Source organism: Triturus cristatus, chromosome 1_1, assembly GCF_964204655.1.
Source record: "Triturus cristatus chromosome 1_1, aTriCri1.1, whole genome shotgun sequence".
Lineage (NCBI taxonomy): Eukaryota > Metazoa > Chordata > Amphibia > Caudata > Salamandridae > Triturus > Triturus cristatus.
This window is the reverse complement of record NC_140579.1, coordinates 182,586,841-182,609,397: the sequence shown is the minus strand read 5'-3', so window position 1 is coordinate 182,609,397 and position 22,557 is coordinate 182,586,841. Positions and strand designations below refer to the sequence as shown.

The 22,557-nt window shown below is 49.9% G+C and overlaps 1 protein-coding gene across 1 annotated transcript in view; it reads right to left on the bottom strand.

Annotated features, from left to right (window-relative positions):
* The window catches only part of IPO4 (importin 4), a 3,494,625-nt gene that overhangs the window by 38,321 nt on the left and 3,433,747 nt on the right, over positions 1-22,557 (bottom strand). The window contains exon 30 of the mRNA XM_085624107.1: positions 11,248-11,376. Within this exon, the coding sequence (XP_085480233.1) occupies positions 11,249-11,376 (128 nt within the window). The 3' untranslated portion in view covers position 11,248. The remainder of the gene's footprint in view (positions 1-11,247; positions 11,377-22,557) is intronic.

The following is a 22,557-nucleotide window of genomic DNA, read 5'->3' as shown; positions in this document are numbered from 1 at the left end:
TGCTCCATTTTTTTTGAATCCCTATCTCCAGGAGTGGACGGAAAAGAGCCAGAAGATTGCCTAGAAGAGCATGACGCCTGAACCAGCAAGCTCTCAGGAGATGGAGTGGGTAGATAAAAAAGCTAGCTCCCCAGGCGCAGCTTTGTACCGCCTTGCCACCGATCTGGACACAGCTGGGGCAGACAACGGCTTTTGCCATAACTCTGGAATGGGCTCCGTCAAAGCTTCAATAAACGGGAGCAGAGGCTCTATCACCGATGAAGGAGAGTGAAGAACCTCTGTTAAGATGTTTGATTTAATCTCCGCAGTGGGCAACTGCAAGTCTAAAAGATCAGCCGCCTTCCTGATGACTGAGTGGTAGGAGGAGACGACCTGTGAAGGAAGACTCTTAGGAGAAGAATGTTCCCACTCTTGCGGCATATCCAGCCCACTAGCTTCATGAAGGCCTTCAAACTCGTGCATGTGATCTACTATTTTCCCTTCCTCAGACGGTTTCTGCTGCTCCTGGAATTCTTCCTCGTCCAGAAGTCTCTGTGCCTCCCTTCTCGACCTTATCTTGGGTATCGGCATCGGCGGTGCCAGACACGGCACCAGTGACTTTGGAGCCGGCGTAGATGAAGGCCCTTCAGGAACGGCTAGAGACGCCACCGGAGAATAATCCATTCAAAGCTCCTGGGATGGTATCGGTGTCAAGAACCTCGGTGTTAGGAGAGGCCAATTTGGGGTCATCAGCATAAATAGCATAAAAGTTGCCTGGGTATGAGATGGTAAGCCCATGTTGAATGACAGCTGTGCCACGGGGCCAACATGTGCACCGGAAGGGTTAGCCGCTCTGGCAAACATGCCACACATCACTTTTAAAGAATGCCAAGGATCTGTACCTGGAGCCGGAAAAGGTGAGTACAGATACGGAACCGCTTGCTCAGGAACAGCCCATGGTCGTAAGGCTGGGTCTAGCTGCAGTGGCGGAGACACCGGAGCAGGGGGTGGAGTGGTCAGAGGCGAAGGAGTCGTTCCCTGGTCGTCAGAGAGCCCCTCGGAGTCGGAAAATGAGCCGGATCCACTTGAGGTGAAGGGGAAACTTAATTCTTCCTAATACGCCTTAAAGCAGGGGGCACCAACTTCAGCTAACCTGTCCTTAGAAGAGCAATATCTGGAGCCATGATGCCGCTTCTTCTTGTGCTTCGTCGACGGCTTCAAGGTGTGCGAAGTCAGTAACTTTGTCTTGGATCTTGTTCTTCTGTGGCCCCTCTTCTGCTTCCTTGCCCTGGCCATAAACAGTTTCGTTTCCCTCTCCTTGAGGGCCTTCGGATTCATCCGGCAACACAAAGAACATCCCTTGAAGTTGTGGTCGGATGACAGGCACTAAAGGCAATCATCATAGGGGTCTGTGTTGGACATACGATCCCTGCATTCCCTACAAGGTTTAAACCCAGACGACTTCTGAGCAGCCATCACATTGCTACAATTACAGATACCTGTAATAATGTTAAACTATGTAGAAATGGAGAGTCCAGAAGGATAAGTTACTTACCTGTAATCCCAGCTCTCTTCCAGGGGTATCCTCCTCAAATTCATAAGCACTGAATATTGCGCTGGGACCCCGGAAAACTATAAAAAAATTATATATGACAACATATACAGCTATATATATATATATATATATATATATATATATATATATATATATATATATATATATATATATATAATTTTTCCACACACCAATGCAGCCTCCCTTTTGAACCTATTCACAAAGCATCCCTCCAACACCTTACATGGAGGGCCGCTTTTTTGGTAGCAATCACTTCAGCCCGAAAGGTGAGCGAGATACAAGGGCTCTGTTCTAAGGAACCATACACGGTTTTTCACCACAACAGAGTCATTCTGAGCACCCACCCGTGCTTCCGAAGGTGGTGTCGGACTTCCACGTTAACCAATCCATCTTGCTGCCTACCTTTTTAGGTCTCGCCTACGCAGCGCTGCATAGGAAAGACCTTTAGTCATCGGCACAGCTTTGAGGGCAGAAACGTGCAGGCGTTGCATTGCTTCCAATGGCAACGCGTGCCCGTCTGGAGATTCACTTGAGGGAGCAAGCGGCTGGCGTCATATGTTACCAATTATCGCGGCGCCAGCCGCTCGCTCCCGCAAGTGAATTGCGCAGGCCCCCTCCTCCCTCCGCTCCGCCTGCTGCCGCGCGAGGCGCGCACTTATGTTCTGTTCTAGTCTCTGACGCTCTCTCATGCTGTAGCTCTTTGCCTTTCTTCTTATTCTCCAAATCCTGTGACAGAAAAAATAAGAATCTCCAAAGGGCACTAACAGTATGCAGCATTTTCTTTATCAGGTTCAGGTCTCCGTCATAAAAGATAATCTTTGAACACTCCTGTCTTCCACGCCAACAATTTTAATTTTATAATTGAGCAATATTCTATTCCGAATCCTACCTTTATATGGTGGATCTTGGCCCCATGTGAACTTAGAATAGCTCCAAGCTTCCCAATTATAGTTACAGTAAAGTCGCTTCTTTCTCATCATTTCTCTCGGCCTCCGTCATCACCCTCTTTCTCTATCGATCAGTTAATTACTGCTTGAAAACGTTCTGTCTCAGGCATTTTCTCTACCCTTGTGTTTCTCTTTCTCGGTTTGTAATTTCTCGTTACGGGCATCTTTTTCAACCCTTTGCACTTTACATACCTTTTTTTCTTTCATGCTTCTTCTCCCCTCTCTCACACATTATGTCCCTTTCCCTCTAGTCTTTTATTCATCTATTTTTTACTAACCCTTTCTTGCTCTATTTGCATTTCCGGCGCTCACGCATTTCACTCGAGCTCATCCTCTTTTCTTTATCCTTCCCTCGTTTCACTGTTCTTTCGATCCTTCTTTCTATGCCCCTCCTTTGCAATTCTTTTCTCATGGCTCACTCTAATTTCTGTCTGCTACTTACTATGCTTGTTTCTCTTTCCTCCCCTGAACTGCCATCTACCTTCTCATTAATGCACCCAGAGTCCCGTTTCTATTCTTCGTCCACTCTTCCTTCTGCCTTTGTTTCCTCGCTCGTATCCTTCATCTTTCACTCAATCCTTTTAACGCTTAACCCCTTACACTCTCCTTTCTTTTTTTGGTTGTTTTTTAACTTGTCTTTATCTCACAAAGAGCTGTAATCTAGTTTCTTCCAGGATGGGTGGAAAGCGGCTCAGGACATGATTCCCTTCATTGAGAAGCTCGACTCGTCGCTCCAGGCGCTAAGAGATGCTATGCTGGGGCACTGGGGGTGGTGCGGTGACGTAGCACAGTGCCTTGGGCCCGATGGAAACAAGTGTATGGGTACCATTTCCTCCTCTTTTGAGACTTTTTTGGGGACTTAATAAACAATTGTAACTGCGTTGCAGCTGGCCCCTCTTACAGTATTTTCAGACTCCGTGCATGGTCGACGTCATTGGAGCCTTTGAGCAGGTGTGCACGCGCTGAGTCACGGGGGCTCTGAGATGACATTTGTAGTGCTCTCGGACCTCTTCGTTGGTGTTCACGTGCTCAATCACTCGAGCCTCGGCGTTGGTCTGTGAGTGCTCCGATTTCTGAAGTTTGTAGCTGCAGTACAGCATATGTATGTTACGTCAGGCAAGGTGTTGTGCATGCTGTTGTTCTGAGCTAGCGTTACTGTGTTAATTCACTTTTAGGTTCTGAGCTAGTGTATGTGCGCTTAAGGATGTGCTAAGGTGAGCTTGTGTCCTACCAGTTCAATATACTGTGATTTCCTAATCCACTCTCTACACGGCGCTTATACATTACTACCATAGATCACCACTAGAACAATTATTTTTTGCAGACTGATGACTTGTTGAACTAGTTACTTACCTTCGGTAACGATGTATCTGTAGGAAACATTAGTTAGTTGGATTCCTCACCTTAGAATATCCCCAGACGTCAGGCTGGATCCGGAAAGATTTTTCATCAGCAAGGCGTCATCTGCGGCTCCGCGTCCTTCGTCGTGCGCTGGAATGACGTCGGAGTACTTAGATGCCACCCTCGCGCGCTGACGTCAGTTCTTGTACATAGCTTTCCGCACCAGGAACGCAGAGCCATGTAAGAGACAGACACTGGTGGCAAAAAATCTAGGGCCCTAGAAAGGGTAGCCTTAACCCTAGATGTCGGTTCGCAGAACGGGGAGGATGGGTGGGTCGGTGAGGAATCTAACTAACTAATGTTTCTTACAGATACATCATTACCGAAGGTAAGTAACTTGTTCATCTGAAAGAAACACGTTAGTTAGATTTCTCACCTTAGAATAGATACCCCAGCAAAACCAACCCCGGTGGTGGGTCTGCGAACCAAGATCACACCAGAAAGTCCTGGAGGACAGAACGGCCAAAGAAGCCATCTCTCTGGACTTGGATGTCCAGGCAATAATGCTTGGCAAAGTGTGCAACGAGGCCCACGTTGCTGCCTGACAGATGTCCTGCAAAGGGACTCCCCGTCCCAGGGCAGTAGTAGCCGCTGTGGCCCGGGTGGAATGGGCTCGCAGCCCTACAGGAGGGTCCTTTTTAGCAAAGGATTAACAAGCCTTTATACACAATACGACCCACCGTGAGATGGTCCGCTTGTGTACTGCCCTTCCCTTCTTAGCACCCACGTAGCCAACAAAAAGCTGGTCGTCCACCCGGAACTGTTTGGTGCGGTCCAAATAAAAGGACAGCGCCCGTTTTGGGTCCAGACGGTGGAGCCTCTCTTCCTCTTTCGAAGGATGCGGAGGCGGAAAGAAGGTGGGCAAGGTGACAGATTGCCCGATGTGAAAGGGAGTTACCACTTTTGGAAGAAAGGAAGGACGAGTCCGGAGGACAACCTTGTCCGGCTGAACAGAAAGAAAAGGAGGCTTAGACGATAACACCTGGAGCTCACTCACCCGTCTAGCCGAGGTGATAGCTACCAGGAAAGCAGTCTTAAGAGTCAGAAGACGAATGGGACAATTGTGAAGAGGCTCAAAGGGAGCGCACATCAGAAAGGTCAAGACTAAATTCAAATCCCACCGAGGCATTACGAAGGGGACAGGAGCAAACATGTGAGTTATGCCCTTAAGGAAACGAGAAACAGGGGATTTGAAAAGAGAAGGCTGATCAGGAAGTCGTAAGAAAGCAGAGATAGCTGATAGATAACCTTTCAAGGTGCCCAGAGCAGAGCCCTGCTGGGCTAGAGAGAGAAGAAAGAGGAGAACCTCAGAAAGAGGGGCGGAAAGGGGATCCACAGCCTTTACTGTGCACCATGCCACAAATTTGTTCCACCTGCAGGCGTATACCGTTTTAGTGGAGGGACGCCTGGCTGCCAGAATAACGTCAAAGACTTCAGGAGGCAAGTCAAATGGCATCAACTGTCGCCGCTCAATCTCCACGCATGGAGGTGGAGGCTGGACAGGTTCGGGTGGAGAACAGTCCCCTGCTGCTGCGACAGAAGGTCCTCCCGAAGAGGCAGTCGTGTCGGAGGATCGATGGACATACTGAGTAGCTCGGGATACCAGTACCTTCGTGCCCAATCCGGAGCCACTAAGATGACTTGGGCCCGGTCGCGCCTGATCTTCTTCAGCACTCTGGGCAGTAGTGGTATAGGCGGAAAGGCGTACAACAGACTGCAACTCCACTTGTGACGAAAGGCGTCCCCGAGCAAGTGCCGCCTTGGAAACTCCAACGCGCAGAACTGCGGACATTGAGCGTTCTCTTCGGTGGCGAATAGATCTAACCAAGGCTCTCCCCACTGCCGAAAGAGGCCTTGCGCCACGTCCGAGTTTAGACGCCATTCGTGATCCATCATGAACCGGCGGCTGAGTTTGTCTGCTCTGGCGTTCAGAGAGCCCGCCAGATGTTGAACCACCAGGGTGATGCCCTGGTGTTCCAGCCATGTCCAGAGGCGCAGAGCCTCCTGACAAAGGGTCCACGACCCCACCCCGCCCTGTTTGTTGCAATACCACATGGCGGTGGTGTTGTCCGTGAACACCGGCACCACACTTCCCTGGACAACGGGAAGGAATGCCTTCAGTGCAAGTCAGATCGCTCTCAGCTCCAAAAGGTTGATATGGAGCCGAGTCTCCGACGGAGACCAGAATCCTAAGATCTCCGCTTCCCCCATGTGGCCCCCCCATCCCAGGAGGGACGCATCCGTCACTACTACGTGCTCCTGTTGGGGTAGGGAGAGGGATCTGCCGCTGACCCAATCGCGGTTCGTGAGCCACCACTGCAACTGCTTCGCAGTGCCCTCCGAGATCAAGACATGGTCGGACAGATTGCCACGATGCTGGGCCCACTGAAACTTCAGGTCCCACTGCAGAGCCCGCATTCGCCACCTGGCGTAATGCACCCATAGGATGCAGGAGGCCATCAGCCCCAGAAGCCGCAGCACCAACCTGACCGAAACCCAGGATAGAGGCCGAAAGATGGGAATCAGAGCCTGAATATCTTGGACCCGCTGCTCCGGAGGATAGGCCCGGAACTGCGCCGAATCTAGAACCGCTCCGATGAAGAGGAGCTTCTGGGAGGGACTCAGATGCGACTTCGGCATATTGATGGAGAACCCCAGCAAAAGCAGGAGGTCGGCGGTAGTCTGGAGGTGGGAGACGACTGCCTGGGGCGAGCCCGCCTTCAACTGCCAGTCGTCGAGATAGGGGAAGACTAGAACCCCCGATCTGCGCAGAAGAACTGCGACCACCGCCATCACTTTCGTGAACACCCGAGGGGCACTGGTGAGGCCGAAGGGGAGCACGGTGAATTGAAAATGCTCCTGACCCACTGTGAACCGCAGGTAACGCCGGTGGGCCGGCAGGACGGGGATGTGAAAATAAGCGTCCTTCAAGTCCAACGCTACGATCCAGTCTCCTGGGTCTAGGGCAGCCAGAACCTGAGCTAAGGTGAGCATCTTGAACCGCTCCTTCCGGAGGAAGGCGTTGACGCTCCTGAGGTCCAAGATAGGGCGTAGGCCCCCTTTGCCCTTCTTGGGAACCAGAAAGTAGCGGGAATAGCAACCACAACCTACTTCTGGACCAGGAAAGCGCTCGACGGCCTCTTTGGCAAAGAGGACCGTAACTTCCTCCCAGAGAAGATTCAAGTGATACCCCAACATGCGGTGGTACTGTGGTGGCATGGCTGGAGGGGTCGTCTCGAAGGGGGAAGGAGTAGCCCCTTCGGACGATTTGCAGCACCCACCTGTCCGACGTGATGGAACGCCAGTGGAGCAGGTGATGGCGAACTCTGCCGCCCACTGGCGTGAAATGGGCCTGAAAGCTCGGACTAGGAGGGCTTTGAGGCGGATGCTGCCGGGGTGGATGTCGACTGACCGGCACGTTGTTCTCCAGTACCGCCACGGCGGAATCCACGTCCGCGACCGCGTGCAGGTTGGTTCTGCGGCCGGTGGCTAGGCGGACATGAGGAGGATCCCCTACCTTGGCCACGAAAGGGACGAAAGGCGGAAGTTTGCGGCCGCGGGGCCGAGAGACCGAAGGACTTGGCCGTAGCCCGGGAGTCCTTGAAACGAGCCAGCGCACTATCCGCCTTCTCGCCAAAGAGGCGAGTGCCATCAAAGGGCCTATCCATGAGGGTACTCTGGACATCCCCGAGAAAGATGTGGACCGTAGCCAGGCGAGGCGACGAAGCGCCACCGTGGTCGAAATTGCCCGCCCCAGCGAGTCCGTGGTGTCTAGTCCACACCGTATGGCATGCCGTGCTGCATCTCGCCCATCAGCAAGTGCCTGGGTGAGCCGTGACCGGGCCTCCTCCGGACACAGGGACAGCACGTCCTTCACCGTATCCCAAAGAGAGTGGGAATAACAGTCCAATAGGCAAGCGGTATTCAAGGACCGCAGACCCAAACTCAGGGAAGAGAACAGCTTCTTTCCGAACTGTTCCAGCCTCTTGGATTCCCGATCCGGAGCAGCAGACGGGAAGGAGGATTGGGAAGTCGAGGCCTGGATAAACAGACTCTCGGGAGTGGGGTGTTGGGACAGAAAACTGGGGTCACCCGGAGCAGGGCGGTGGTGCCGGGCCACGTTCCGATCCACAGGAGGGACTGTGGAGGGTTTGGACCAGGTGCTCTGCAGAACGTCTATGAGTGCCTCATTGAACTGCAGCAGAGGCTCTGTGGAGCTTGCGGACGGTTGAAGCACTTCTGTGAGGACGTTAGTCCTCACAGCCACAGCAGGCAACTCCAGCCCAAGGGCATCGGCCGCCTTGCGCAGCACCACTGAAAAAGCTGCACCTTCCTCCGAGGCCACAGTCGGACGAGATGAAACCAGCGTCCAGGGAGGTGTCCAGACCACTGGCATCCTCCAGTTCGTCTGCCCAGTCCTGTGAAAGGTCGGCCTGTCTGGCCATAGGGTCCTCAGACCCCTCCCAGTCGCCCCCGTCATCCGATTCCTGATAAACAGGAGGAATAACCGTAGCCGGGCGGTAGATGAAATGCTCATGCATCTGCGTCGAATGCGGCGTCGAGCGGCGCCGCACTGGCGCCGGGCCCGGACCAAACCGGGGAACGGCGTCGTCCGGGGACGGCGCCGGGGGTGGAACCGGTGTCGGTGCCGGCAGAGGAGGCGTCGTGAGGTCGACCGTCGCCGGCAGAGATCCAGGCCTGGATCCCTCGGGGACCTGCGGCATTAGGACCAAAGTCGTCGACGGCGCCGGGGCCGGAGACGCCGGCTCGCGAGGTCGCCCAGTCGAGCCCGCGGGGCCCGAAGGCGCGCCGGCAGGCGTCGACGGCGGAGCCAGGCCCCTCATGGCCGAGTGACAAGAATAACAAAACGTAAAACATGTTTTAAAGTAAAAGCCAGCATTGGACACATTTTCCTGCCACCTTATGCGTTTGGGTTTCATAAATGATGCTTTGCCTGCATCTCAGTAAACCAAATTAGAAGCTTTTCTTAGCAGTGGTGACCAGTGATACACAAAAATGTTTACCAGAACAATTTTTAGATGATGGATCTTGAGAAACATGGGTGGCTATCCCTCTGATGGTAAGTCGCCAAGTGCTGGAGGATGAAACTAAGCAAATATGAGCACAAATTTTAACAGGGAAGGAAATAAATTGAAATGTTTTTCTTTTCTTTCTAAGTTGATGGAAGCAGACGGACACATTGACTTTCAATTAAAGACTGACTTTACAGAGACAAAACCAAACAAAACATTTCCTACAATCGTGTATAATTAAAAAATGAAAAATGTGATTCCATATATTAAGAAGCTGTGCCAATTTGGGGTGATTTTTTTTTTTTTTTGCTGTTTATTGGTGCATGTCGTCTATTGTACTTACAAAACCATGTGGTTCCAGCACAGTACGATGATTTAATAGCATGCTGCGGAGTGGGCTGCAGACCAGCTGTGTAACCTCAGATGTAACAAGCATTGGCATAGCCAATAGGTCTCGCCTTTGGGACCTTATAAGTGTTTAGCCATGCAACAGTTGATGTTGTTGCACCAAGGATATTGTGCTGGATAACTAAACACTTATAAAGTCCCAAAGGCAAGACCTATTGGCTATGCCAATGCTCGTTTCCTAATCCCTCGACACCAGCTGAGCAGTTGCTTCATTCTCTAGACCTGAAAAGGGTTTTCAAATTCTACTCGGACAAGTATAAAGCTATTAGGAAATCTGATCAACGGTTTGTAAATTATAATTTCATCAGAACAGGTTTTCCAGCCTCTAAGCGTTCCATCTCCAGATGGATAGCTGTCTTATCAGTTGGCTCAGAAACCACTTGGTTCTGTTCCCAAGGCTAATTCCACTAGAGGGAAGGCAGCTACAGTAGCTTTTCTGAACAATGTACCGATTGCTGAGATCTGCAAAGCAGCCACTTGGAAATCCATACATACATTTACGAGGCACTATTGTCTCGACTCGTATACCAAAGCAGACACTCAAGTGTACCATGCCTCCTTGAGAAATTTGTTTCAGTGCTGAATCGGCCATGATAGTTTTGGTTGGTTCACTTCTCATTTGTCTGCAGGCGAAGTATGGGCTTGCTACTCGACTCAGTGCTTATGACTATTGATGAGGATCCCCTGGAAGAGAAGGATAAGTTACTTACCTGTAATCCTTGTTCTCTTCCAGGGGTATCCTCTTCAAAGTCATAAGCAACCCACACGCCTCCCCAGGCCACCAAGATTTTTTCTTTAAACCATATCTTTGTGCCCTGACCCTCGGGTCTCCGCACAGAACTGACCTAACTGTCACCCCTGAGGCATGAGGGTCATGGCTGCCTTAAAGGCACGGTGCCAGTTTTTATATTTACTATTGCTTTCCTTTTCTACGCAAGTGTTGTTTAATGCAGCCTATAGGCTAATAATGTCTGCTGTTTTGCAGAGGGAGATTTTTCAATTCTGCTCATTAAAGAGTTCAAGTGATACTTTTTCTCCTGTGGTTCTATATTATATGGTGGCAAAAACAATTTTGTCAGTGCATCGATTAGCCTTTTTGTCTTATTGGAGGCTGTATTGATGAGTGGAAAATTGTGTGTGTATATATATATAGATCTGTATATATAGGTTTTCATATATCATTTTTGTATAGTTTTCCGGGGTCCCCGCGCATGGGCGGGAATATTCAGTGCTTATTATTGATAAGGATCCCTCGGAAGTGAAAAACTGTAACGCGTCGACGGCGCAGAAAAAAGAGGACTGACGTCAGCACGCCGACGAGGTCTTCTTATGGCTCTGACTACGTCACACGGAGTCACTAGAGGAGCGGTCCAATTGTGATGTCCTCGTCGACCTGGGAGAGGTATGAAAAAAGTTTTTGGATGCTGCGCAAGGGGTAATTCAAAAGGTGAGGAATCCACAGGCAGATTTATACATCAGTAATGTTTTACTGTTAAGCCACATTCTTTGAAAAGTTGCAGACAGGTTTGGACAATTGTTTCTGCTTTGGGCTGGGAAAGGGTGTTTATTAGCCTATCATCCTTGAATTTGTGGGTTTGTTTCCCCTCCTTAAAGAGATATACAACTAGTGAGAAGCAAATGGTGAATACACATGATGCAAATATAAGTCCAAAAACTCAGTATGTTAAATTGCTAATGACTGACTACCACCAAGACCTTCAGGAAGTGTCAGTGTTTTTAGTTTATTGTGATGAACAAGGAGGGAACTTCTAAATAAAGGAACCTAGAAGTTAAGTGCATTCTGAAACTAGGCAGACAACTTCCCCCCTTGTGAATACAGTCTCACAAGATCACTCATACACACACACAAACACCCGCCCCCCTCACCATCACACGCTTTTACCTCAATTAGATAGTGCCAAGTTAAATTTGCCCACAGCTTCTTGTGGAAGGGACATCATTGCATTTTGAAGATCTTGAGGAAATCTTTGCGCTACATCCTTCAAAAGCAAAATCAGTGATTCCTGGGTTTCTAAAAGGAGGCAGGAGAAAGACGAGATTACTTTCACAGACAATACTTTTTTTAAGGCAATTTATATACTGAGTCCTACAGTTCCTAAACACTGCTATCTTGAAGTCATAGCCAGCAGGCCATAAAGGACAAGTCACTTACCTTTGGTAAAGTTTTATCTGGTAGAGACTCTACAGGAGGCTGGCTTAGTACATGGTGAACACTTATTTAAATGAAGCACTGTGCACTAATCCCAACAACCCTTATGGCAGAGGTCTTCAATCTTTTTGATGCCGAGACCCCTGTTCTAAAAAGTTTATAGGTGTAAGGACCCCCTCCTGACGAAAAATTCTAGAACCGGTTACTCATCATAAATAACCATAAACACCCTCAATTCCCATGGCAAATCATTTATACAGTGGGGAAATAATGTTGAAAATACTGTATTCTGTAAGATTTTTAGGTCTTTCACTGCCAGGTAGCTACGTATAAAATAACGGGTAGATTAAATGAAAAATACATTTAAAAAGTTGTTACTCAGTGGGAAATGCACAATAGTACATTATGAAACCTTTATTAATTAATGTACTGCAGCGGTCTGTGTGCAACTAGAGACTCATAGAATTAAATCTTTGATGATGCAGTGGAGAATAGTGACTTATGCATTTTTAGTGCTAGGTCACAGCTTGTGACAGAAAGCACTGTGAATATGTAAGTCATTACTAACATTTTAGTAATACTCAGATTGCCAGCAATTTCTTTTTTTTTTCTTTTTTTTTACAAAACTGCCGCTTCAACACCTCATGGGATATTCAGCGCTATACAAATACAATTAGAAGCATACACTTCACAGTTCAATTGTTACCTCTTTGCACTACCACTCAAAAAGAATGCATCTTTGTCATCATGAAGCTTTGAGTGATTCGATCAATTAAAACCAGTACCTGCTTCCAAGCACTCTTTACTTACATGTGCAGAATAACTTGTAGCTCACATTTGCTTTTCTTTCAGGCAAGCTGGCAGTTAGAGGTCTGCCCGATATCCGTTTCACAGCACGACACTCCTTGAATGACACTCAAGCTATCAGAATTAACCACCCCAGGACGGTTGTCTTTTTCCACAAGTAGGAGAGTGACTATTTAAATAGGTTTGCGAGTGCTTTCACTGCGGAAACCATTTTCATCACACGAAGCGTCATGCAATTTCACTTTATAAATATCATATTTAGCAAAATTATGCCTCAATAAGATCAAGGAATAAAAAATTAAAAGTTAATAGAAATAAATCTTCAAAATAAACTGCAAACGTATTTAAAAGGCAATACAGATATTCCAGCAACAGATGTCAATAAGCCTTTCTAGTACAAAGATTTTTTTATGCACCACAATAAAAAATAGAAAATTTAAAACCACTTCTAAATACAAGAGCCCTTTACAATATGCATTATAAACATTTTTGTGTAAACTAGGTGACAAAAACAGAAAAATGGCAAATGGCAAAAGGTAAGGCAAGTTCATGGCTGGGTGGTTTAGGCCTGTGACTTCCATCCCATTTTCACCTCAGAAAGAACAGCCCCCTACAACCCCCAAGCCCAGCTCGCACCTTCCTTTGTGGACACAGTATATTAGCAGGCGTGCTTGGCTCAATTAAGCTGGTACTTGCCTCCCACAGCAAGACCCATCCTCCTTCATCAGCTGGTGAGGAGTGTGCACAATAGGTTTGCTTCTCAGAGCAGCTCCCAGTGCGAGGCTCTATCCGGTACAACCGCTGGGAGCTGATGCCATTCAACAATCCTTGCGTGCGGACAATAAGTCTGGGGAATGCGTGGCCCCCTTCCCATGACTCCACGGCCCCCATGGAGGTCACGCCCCACAGATCGAAGACCTCTGCCTTATGGTGATTTAAGTGGTCTTAGACAACCATAGAATGCTCTCCAAGTGGTAGCTGAGGAGAGCAGCTTCAGGATAAGTCCAGAAGGAGTGTTAAGAAGCTTGTTTTACCAGAACTAAATCATATAGTGTAGGTTAAACGAAATGGAACCACACGGTGTAGTAATAAAAATAACTATATTTACTATACACACTCACTAAGACATTGGTATATCTCCTACCTGGAGATTTCAACTCAATACGCACAATATTTCAAATGTAAACAGGTAATTAAGAACATATACACAGTGGTCTCCAGGGGAAGACCAAACCATATACTAAAGAAGTGGAATGCGAACACTGACCAAAGTCAGGACTTAGACCAGAAGCGCCCAGAAGAGCTGGGGACAAAAGGAACCACCTGAGTTAGGTACCCAGGAACCCCACAGAAACTGTGTGCAGAGTGGAAACACAGCCCTGCACTTAATGCAAGTCAATAGGAAATTCACAGTTGCAGTTTTTAAGAAGAAGGACCCTTCCCAGTGGATCCTGAAGAAACCCAGTGGAAGACAGAAGGTTGGAGTGTCATCCCACCCATGGATACCCCAGTAACCAGGCTACCTACACCAGGGAAGCCAGGTGAATAGGTGCAAAGTGACGTCAGAAACCACCGCAGACTACAATAGAGGACTTGAGTCCAGTGGAACCCAAGGGTGGTTTCTTGGAGAAGTACCTGCAAGCAGAGGGGACAGAGTCTATGCCACTCGGAGGTGAAAAGGAGGCACAGAAGAGCAATGACCACTGATGACTGAAGGTGCAGGAGTGTGGACTGTGATCCTGTCGCCACAGCTGTGAGGGCCAGGCGACGCTGTGGAAGACCAGGAGCTGTTCACGAGCTGTCCTACGTCGGGAGTCAAGAACCAGGGGGTTGGTGTCCGGCAGGAGCACCAACAAGCCTTGGCAGGAGCAACAGACATGGTAAAATAAAAAGGTGCAACATTGGGACCAGCAAGGTAAAAGGGACTCACCAATTGCACGATAGTCAGAGCAGCTCCCAATCAAGCAGGGGAACCCACGGAAGCCAAAGAAGACCTTCAATAGGACCCACAGGTCAAAGGCACAGGAGTCGCAAGAGGACCTAGAGCAGCACACCAAAGATGCAGAACCACGGTGCAGAGGATGTGGTGAGGACAAAGATCTTGGCTGGAAGAGATGTTGGAGGTTCTTGCAGCCTGAAGATCTCTGGAGGGCAGAGCAAACAAGCCTTGGCAAAGACAAGGCGACGCAGCTCACAGGGTTTCTATTTCAGCAGTTCCGACGAGGGACACTGGCCTCAAACTTGCTGAGAGGACAGGTGAGGCCTTGAGGGAGTGACAGAACCACCACCTGTGTTTGTGAGCCTTTCGGAGTCCGTGGGATGTCAGGAGCAGCAGACATGTCAGCTTCGTTGCAGAACCAGCAGATGCATGGGAGTGACTCCTTCACTCCAAGGGAGATTCCTTTGGGTGTCTTTGAGGCCTGGAGAGGAACCTGGATGAAGCACATGCACAGACGACGAAGATGACTTGCAGAACAGCAAGACCAGGAGTCTTCCTTGGTGCAGTCTTGGTTCCAGGCGAGGTCCAGTGAAGTCCAAGGTGCCCAGACGGTTGAAGTCAAAGTGGTTTCGAGTTTGAATCTTGTCCCACTACGATTCTGAAGAGCCACCCACAGGTAAGTCCTTAAGTACCCTAGGGATAGGGTTGGGACGATTCAAGGAACCCTCCAAGAGGAGGGGCTGAACAGAGTGGAAGACTACTGCCATGTCCTTTGTCTAGTTTCACGCCAGAGTGGGAGCCAAGGGCTCTCTGAAGTTGATCAAACTGGAGTATGCAAGGAGGGCACCAAATGTGCCCTTCAAAGCAGTCTGGTGGTGCTGGCTTGCACTCCCACCTCAGCCAAATATACTAAGTCCTGTCAGGGAGGTGGTCACACCTCCCTGTGGCAGGAAACCTATTGTTCTGTCTTCCTCTACTCGAACTCAGTAGCAGGAGGGCAAATAAATGTCTGCGATCATCAGCAGCACTAGCTTGCTGTTAGACCCTGAAAGGCTGGTGCCGGGAATACAGGGGGCACCCAAGGGGAGCCCCCAGTAAATGGGATGCTAAATCAGACACAGGAATCGGTGTAGGGGTAGGATTCCAACATGTTTCATACCAAACATGACTGGTTTCGGTGCAGCCAATATCTAGTTAGACATCTCGTAATTGACTATGTCCACTGTAGAATCGACTCAGGGGTTTGTAGGGGTGCCCTGCTCATGCAGAGTCAACCTCACACTTGTAACCAAGCACTCTGCCCTCAGGACTGAAGAACCTGCCATAGGGGTGACTTATAGTTTTTAAGTGTAGTGACCTCAGATATAAGGAAACTTACATCTGGGGTGAGTGGTGCAAGAACTCATTCACACAGGCTGCAATGGCAGGCTTGTAGTTCCAGTTTGAGTTGTCTCTTATGAGTGGCATAATACATGCTGCAGCCCATGGGAAACACCTAGTGTACCCATGCCCTGGGTTCTTTAGTGCCATATACCAGGGACTTACAAGGGTACACCAGTTGTCAATAGTGGAGGCACCAGAGCACTTACCATTGTCAGATTTAAGGAGAGAGCACAGGGACTGGGGTCCTGATTAGCAGCATCCCAGTCAGACCACAGCATAACACCAGCAAAAAAGGGGGGTAACCATGAAAGCAGGTCCTACTTTCCTACGCAACCCACCCCCTCAAACGAAAAATGAGACTAACCTTGCCCAGTTGAGTCTTCATCTTCTAAGTGGAAATACCCGGAGAGTCTATCTGCGTTGGCATGATTACTCCCAGGTCTATGTTACACAGAAAAGTCCATCCCTGTATCCTACTTTCCCACAGTCATCTTCTTTCTTCAGTCAGACAAATTTAAGTTGCTGGTGTCAGTGGGCCACCTAAATACTCAATTTAGGGGCATCAAGGGGAGTGAAGGGTAGTAGCCAATGTGCTACTAGCCCTTGGGGTTTACTAAGCCCCCAAAAAGCCCACTTCTTGTGGGGAGTGGGCTGAACCCTGTCCTAGAGTTCCTAATTGACAAGTTACCTTTGGTAACGCCTTATCTGGTAGAGACGAACAAGTTACTTACCTTTGGTAATGCATTATCTGGTAGAGATTCTATCTAGCTGCAGATTCCTTAACTTTGCATCTGCCAGGTGTCAGGCTGGATCCGGTACTTTTGCTGAGCAATACCCCTTGCGCGCGACATAATGTGGCTCCATTTGGCTCCGCATGACTGACTCCGTCGGTAGCATCGGTTATGAGGTCAGTTCTGTACACGACTTTCCGTGCCAGAAACGCAGAGTCATGCAAGACACTGACCACTGGTGCACAAAACTAGGGACCTGAAAGGATATCCTTAACCCTAGAAATCAGTTCGCAGAATGGGGAGGATGGGTTCTATAACTAACTAATGTTTCTTACAGATATATGGTTACTGAAGGTAAGTAACTTGTTCATCTGAAAGAAACAGGTTAGTTGTAGATTCCATAGATTCCTTACCTTAGAATAGATACCCCAGCAATACCAACTCCGGTGGTGGGTCTGCGAACCAAGATCAGACCAGAAAGTCCTGGAGAACAGAACGGCCAAAAAAGCCGTCTCTCCGGACTTGGCTGTCCAGACAGTAGTGTTTGGTAAACATGTGCAGTGATACCCACGTAGCTGGCTGACAGATGTCATATAGAGGAACTCCTCTTCCCAAGGCAGTAGTGGCTTCCGTCGCCCTGGTGGAACGGGCGCGTAGCCCTACTGGAGGCTCCTTTTTAGCCAGAGAATAGCATGCTTTTGTACACAAATGATCCATCTAAAAATGGTCCGTTTGTGGATGGCCCGACCTTTCTTGGCGCCCATGTAGCCAACAAAGAGTTGGTCATCCACCCTGAACTGTTTTGTGCGATACAGATAGAAAGAAAGCGCACGTTTTGGGTCCAGATGGTGGAGCCTCTCTTCCTCTTTCGAAGGATGCAGAGGCGGAAAGAAGGAGGGCAAGGTGATAGTCTGCCCAATGTGGAAGGCAGTAACAACCTTGGCAGGAAGGATGGACGAGTCCTAAGGACCACTCTGTCCGGATGCACAGAGAGAAAAGGAGGCTTAGAAAGAATCTGGAGCTCACTCACTCGTCTGGCAGAGGGTATGGCCACCAGAAACGCAGTTTTGGGAGTCAAGAGCCTCAAATGACAGTTGTGAAGCGTCTCTAAGGGAGCACACATTAAATAAGTTAAAACCAGGTTCAAGTCCCACTGAGGCATAACGAAAGGAATAGGAGGAAAAAGATGAGATATGCCTTTCAAGAAACGATTTACAACTGGGGACTTGAAAAGGGAAGGCTTATCTGGATGAAAGCAAGCCTTTGATAGTGCCCAGAGCAGAGCCCTGCTGGGCTAAGGAAAGAAAGAACAAGAGGACCTCAGAAAGAGGGGCAGAAAGGGGATCCACAGCCTTTGCTGTGCACCATGCCACAAACTTGCACCAGTATACCGTCTTAGTGGAGGGACGCCTGGCTGCCAAGATTACATCACAGACTTCAGGAGGCAGGTCGAAAAACGTCAACTGCCACCGCTCAATCTCCACGCAAGGAGGTGGAGGCTGGACAGGTTCGGGTGGAGGACCGTCCCCTGCTCCTGTGACAGAAGATCCTCCCAAAGAGGCAGTCTGATCGGAGGGTCGATGGCCATGTAGAGCAGCTCTGGATACCAGACTCTTCGTGCCCAATCCGGAGCCACAAGAATGACTTGAGCCCGGTCGCGCCTGATCTTCAGCACTCTGGGCAGAAGTGGTATAGGCGGAAAGGTGTACAGCAGACCGCATCTCCACTTGCGCCGAAAAGCGTAGCCTAGCGAGTGCCGCCTTGGAATTTCCAATGCGCATAATTGCTGACATTGCTCGTTCTCTTCGGTGGCGAATAGATCTAACCAAGGCTGTCCCCACTGTTGAAAGAGACCTTGCACCACCTCTGAGTGAAGATGCCATTTGTGATCCATCATGCACGTGCGGCTGAGTTCGGCTGCCCTGGCATTCAGAGAACCTGCCAGGTGTTGAACCACCAAGGATATTTCCTGATGTTCCAGCCATGTCCAGAGGCGGAGGGCCTCTTGACATAGGGTCCACAACCCCACCCTGCCCTGTTTGTTGCAGTACCACATGGTGGTGGTGTTGTCCGTGAACACCTGCACCAGCTTCCTCTTGATAGAGAGAATAAATGTTTTCAATGCCAACCAAATCGCTCGGAGATCCAACAAGTTTATGTGGAGTCCCGTCTCCGCTGGAGACCAATGACCCCTGATCTCCACCTTCCACATGTGGCCGCCCCATCCCAGAAGTGACGTATCTATCACAACTGTGAAATCTGGTTGGGGAAGGGAGAGAGGTCTGCCGCTGACCCAATCGCAGTTCGTTAACCACTACTGCAGGTCCTTCGCAGTTCCTTCCGAGATCTGAACCACGTCGGTGAGATTTCCATGATGCTGTGCCCGTTGCAACTTCATGTCCCACTGCAGAGCTTGCATATAACACCTGGCGTGTCTTACCAACAGGATGCAGGAGGCCATGAGACCCTACAGCCTCACCGAAATCCAGGATAGAGAAATATCAAAATCATAACCTGAATATCCTGCACTCGCTGCTCGGGAGAATTAGCTTGAAACTGCACTGTGTCCAGAACAGCTCCGATAAAAGGCAGCATCTGAGAAGGAGTCAGGTGTGACTTCGGCACGTTTATAGAGAAGCCCAGCAAATGCAGAAGCTTCTCCGTAGTCTGAACGAGGAATCCTGGGCAGAGGATGACTTCAACAGCCAGTCATCGAGGTATGGGAAGACTGACACCCCTACCCAGCGCAGATAAGCTGCAACCACTGCCATCACCTTTGTAAATACTCGAGGGGCACTGGTGAGGCCGAAGGGGAGCACAGCCAACTGAAAGTGCTCGTGACCCACCATAAACCGCAGGTAGCAACGATGGGCAGACAGGAAGGGGATATGAAAATAGGCATCCTGCAAGTCCAGCACCATCATCCAGTCTCCCGGATCCAGGGCAGACAAGAACTGAGCTAGGGTGAGCATCTTGAACTTTGAGGAAACAGTTGAGGGCTCTGAGTTTGAGGATAGGACGAATGCCTCTGTCCTTTTTGGGACCAGAAAATAGCAGGAATAACAACCACAGACTATTTACGGTCGGGGTACCCTTTCTATAGCTTCCCTGCTAAGAGTTTTGTCTTCCTCCTGGAGTAAGGCAAGGTGACCCTCCGTCAGTCTCTCATATACTGGAGGCATGGATGGAGGGGTAGTCTCACAGGGGGTGGGGGGGGGGGGGGGGGGGGGGGCGGGGGAGTAGCTCCTTCAAAGTATTTGCAATGCCCACCTGTCCGAGGGGATGTTTTGCCAGCGTTAGAGATGATGGCGTATTCTGCCACCAACTGGTCGTGAATGATCCTGGCGGATCGGACTAGGAAGGTTTTGCGGTGGAGGAGGGGATGTGGCTTGGCTCGACTTCTGGCCTCCTGACACATGGGGTCGGGGTGAACAATGTCCAAGACCCGCAGAGGTTGCTGAACTTGCAGGCGCTCTGGCTGAAATAGGGTTGGAACGGTTAGTAGCCCCTTCCGAAGCCACAAAATGAGTGAAAAGCAGATACAGGCCGAGATGTTGAATTGAGGCCGTAGCTCGCAAGTCTGTGAAACGCTCAAGGGCAGCATCTGCTTTGTCTCAGAAGAGACTGGTGCCATCAAAGGGCATGTCCATAAGATTCGCTTGAACATCCCCCGAAAAGCCACACATCCTCCGCCAGGCATGGCAACCTACAACCACTGTTGTGGAAATGACTCTGCCCAGTGATTCTGCCATGTCCAAGCCACAGCGGATGTCGAACTTCGCTGCATGTCTCCCATCTAAAATGGTTTGGGAGAGTAAAATCTTGTCCTCCTCTGAGACTCTGGGCAGCACCTGCGCAACTGTGTCCCATATTGAATGGGAATTGTAGGAGAGTAGGGTCTGCTATCCTATGGTCACCCCAAATTTTTGCTTTTTGCTTCTCTGGTTTTATGACTTAGTGTGGCTGTGTTGCTAATCAGACCCACAGCCCTGCTGCTCTCTCCCTAAATTAATGCCAATGCACACTAGGTGCATTACCAATTGGAACTGGTTCACCTTATTGGACCCTGTAACAGTGTACCCCAGGTACCCAGGGCATAGGTGTATCCAAGGCCTACCAGGGGCTGCAGCATGTATTATGCCACCCCTGGCCTGGCCTCACTATTTGACACAACTGGCTGATCACTCAGCTGGGGTAAGTTGGTGTAATCACCTCTTACTTAGATATAGTATATCTATATCTAACATATATGGAAACATGGTAACCTATCAGTCATTCCTATGGCAGGCCTTAACAATCCTGGAGGCAGAGTGCTTGGTTTCATGTGAGATGGTGCTCTGGCATGAGCCGAGCCTGTCTGCAGCTTTCGGAACAACGTCCTTTAGCTGTTTCATGGTATTGCCATACCATATACTCTTAAGTGCATTATGTACCTCGCGGTCAAATGCTAACTTTGGTTTGGCTTTATCAAAACATGTCGAGTAAGGTGTCATATACGATTTGGAATACTATCCCCTCGCCAGTTCTGGCGACAGGGGTAGCATTCCACCCTTCTAGAGGGACACGACATGTACCCAACCTGAAACCCGGGTAAAGTTAGACAGAGCCTCAGCATCACAAAATGGATGCTGCCACCACAGACACAAGTCTGCCCACCTGCTGCTGGGAGTCCTTCCAGCTTAGGAGGGGTGGACAAAGGGTTTCCTGTCAGGGGAGGTGCTTGCACCACCCCAGACAGGATTTTGTGTATTGGGTTACGGAGGGCTGAATAGATTGAGACATGCCTGGGGCACACAAGGTGTCCCTGTGCATATGTCAGTTCAAACCGGAGCTGGGGCTCTCCAGCCCCAGTCCTGGCGCGAAACTGGACAAAGGAAAGGGGGTGTAACCACCCCCCTTCCTGGTCCCACCCAGAGGAGGGACCTAGCAGGTAATCCGGCTCCTAGATTTGGAATAAGTGTAGGAGCTGTGTCCCAAGACTTCAGATCGCCCTGAAACTCGACTTAAATGAGAAGAACTACTGGACTTTGACGTTCTGCTGCACAGAAGACTGAAGAGAATCTCCCTTGTGGCCAAGGTGTGACCACCCTGTGAATACAGGCACCATCCAGCAACTCAACGACTGCTTTGCCGCCGCCTCCCGCCGGAGACCGAGCCCAGAGCCCGACAAGACCCAGACTTCCAGACATCTCTGAGCCAGATCCACAGTCCCTGCAAAGAAGAGACCCGTGGAGGCACCGAGAGACGTGGGACCGGCCATGTTGGAACGTCCACGACAAGCTGACTGCGCAGCATCTGAGGCATCCTCAACGCTGTGCTTTGGGCCCTGAGAAGCCCCAACACCGAGCAGCATTTGCACCAAAGACCAGCCCTCCAGCATCCACGTGATCTGCGTGGGGCCCTTTTGCTTTTTGCCACTCGACGCGTCATCCCGGTTACTGGTCCGTTGGCTAGTGGCCATCTTGGCGACGAAATCTACGAACAACACCGCTGGTCTGGTTGCTCCAGACTGGCCCTTGCTCCTGTGAAAAGGAGCAGCCCCTCTGCACTTGCTGGTTAGAGCATCAAGCTTTCATCGATTCCTGCGTGGCTTGCATTAGCCAAGGCCTGTTTGCTCCGATCAAGAAGCCGACACCGCCATCAGCTAGAGCCTTCGTGGGACAGCTCGTGAGTGACTCCTGGACGTCGTCGATCCCTTCACTTCTACGTGGCTGCGGAGACAAGCTTCCTTTCTTCACCTGTTGGCACCCGACATCGCCTGGTTCCTTCCTGGTTCCACGCCGGTCACTGGCTAGTGACATTGAACATTGTCCCCTCTACTTACAGGTCGTCTACTCTTCAGATCCACCCTTGGATCCACCCGGACTCTTCCTGCCTGGCCGCCTGCAGCATCTTCATCCTCAGGCTCCATAGACCTGCACGACGAAACCCGACGCACTTTGACCCCCTATGCACCCGCTTCCTGTGGGTGAGGTAACGCTGGCACTCCGGTGCTCCTGGGTAGAGAAACATCTCTAGTGTCTAGGTTTCAAGTTGTTAGGTTCTGGTCCATCTGGAAGACTCCTTTTTCTTTAACTTTGTGACTTTTCCGCACCCATTGAAATCAATAGGTGCACGTGTGTAACTTTTCACACTGCACACGCATCCTGTGGGCCTCCTGGTCACTAACTACAGTTAGCTCCT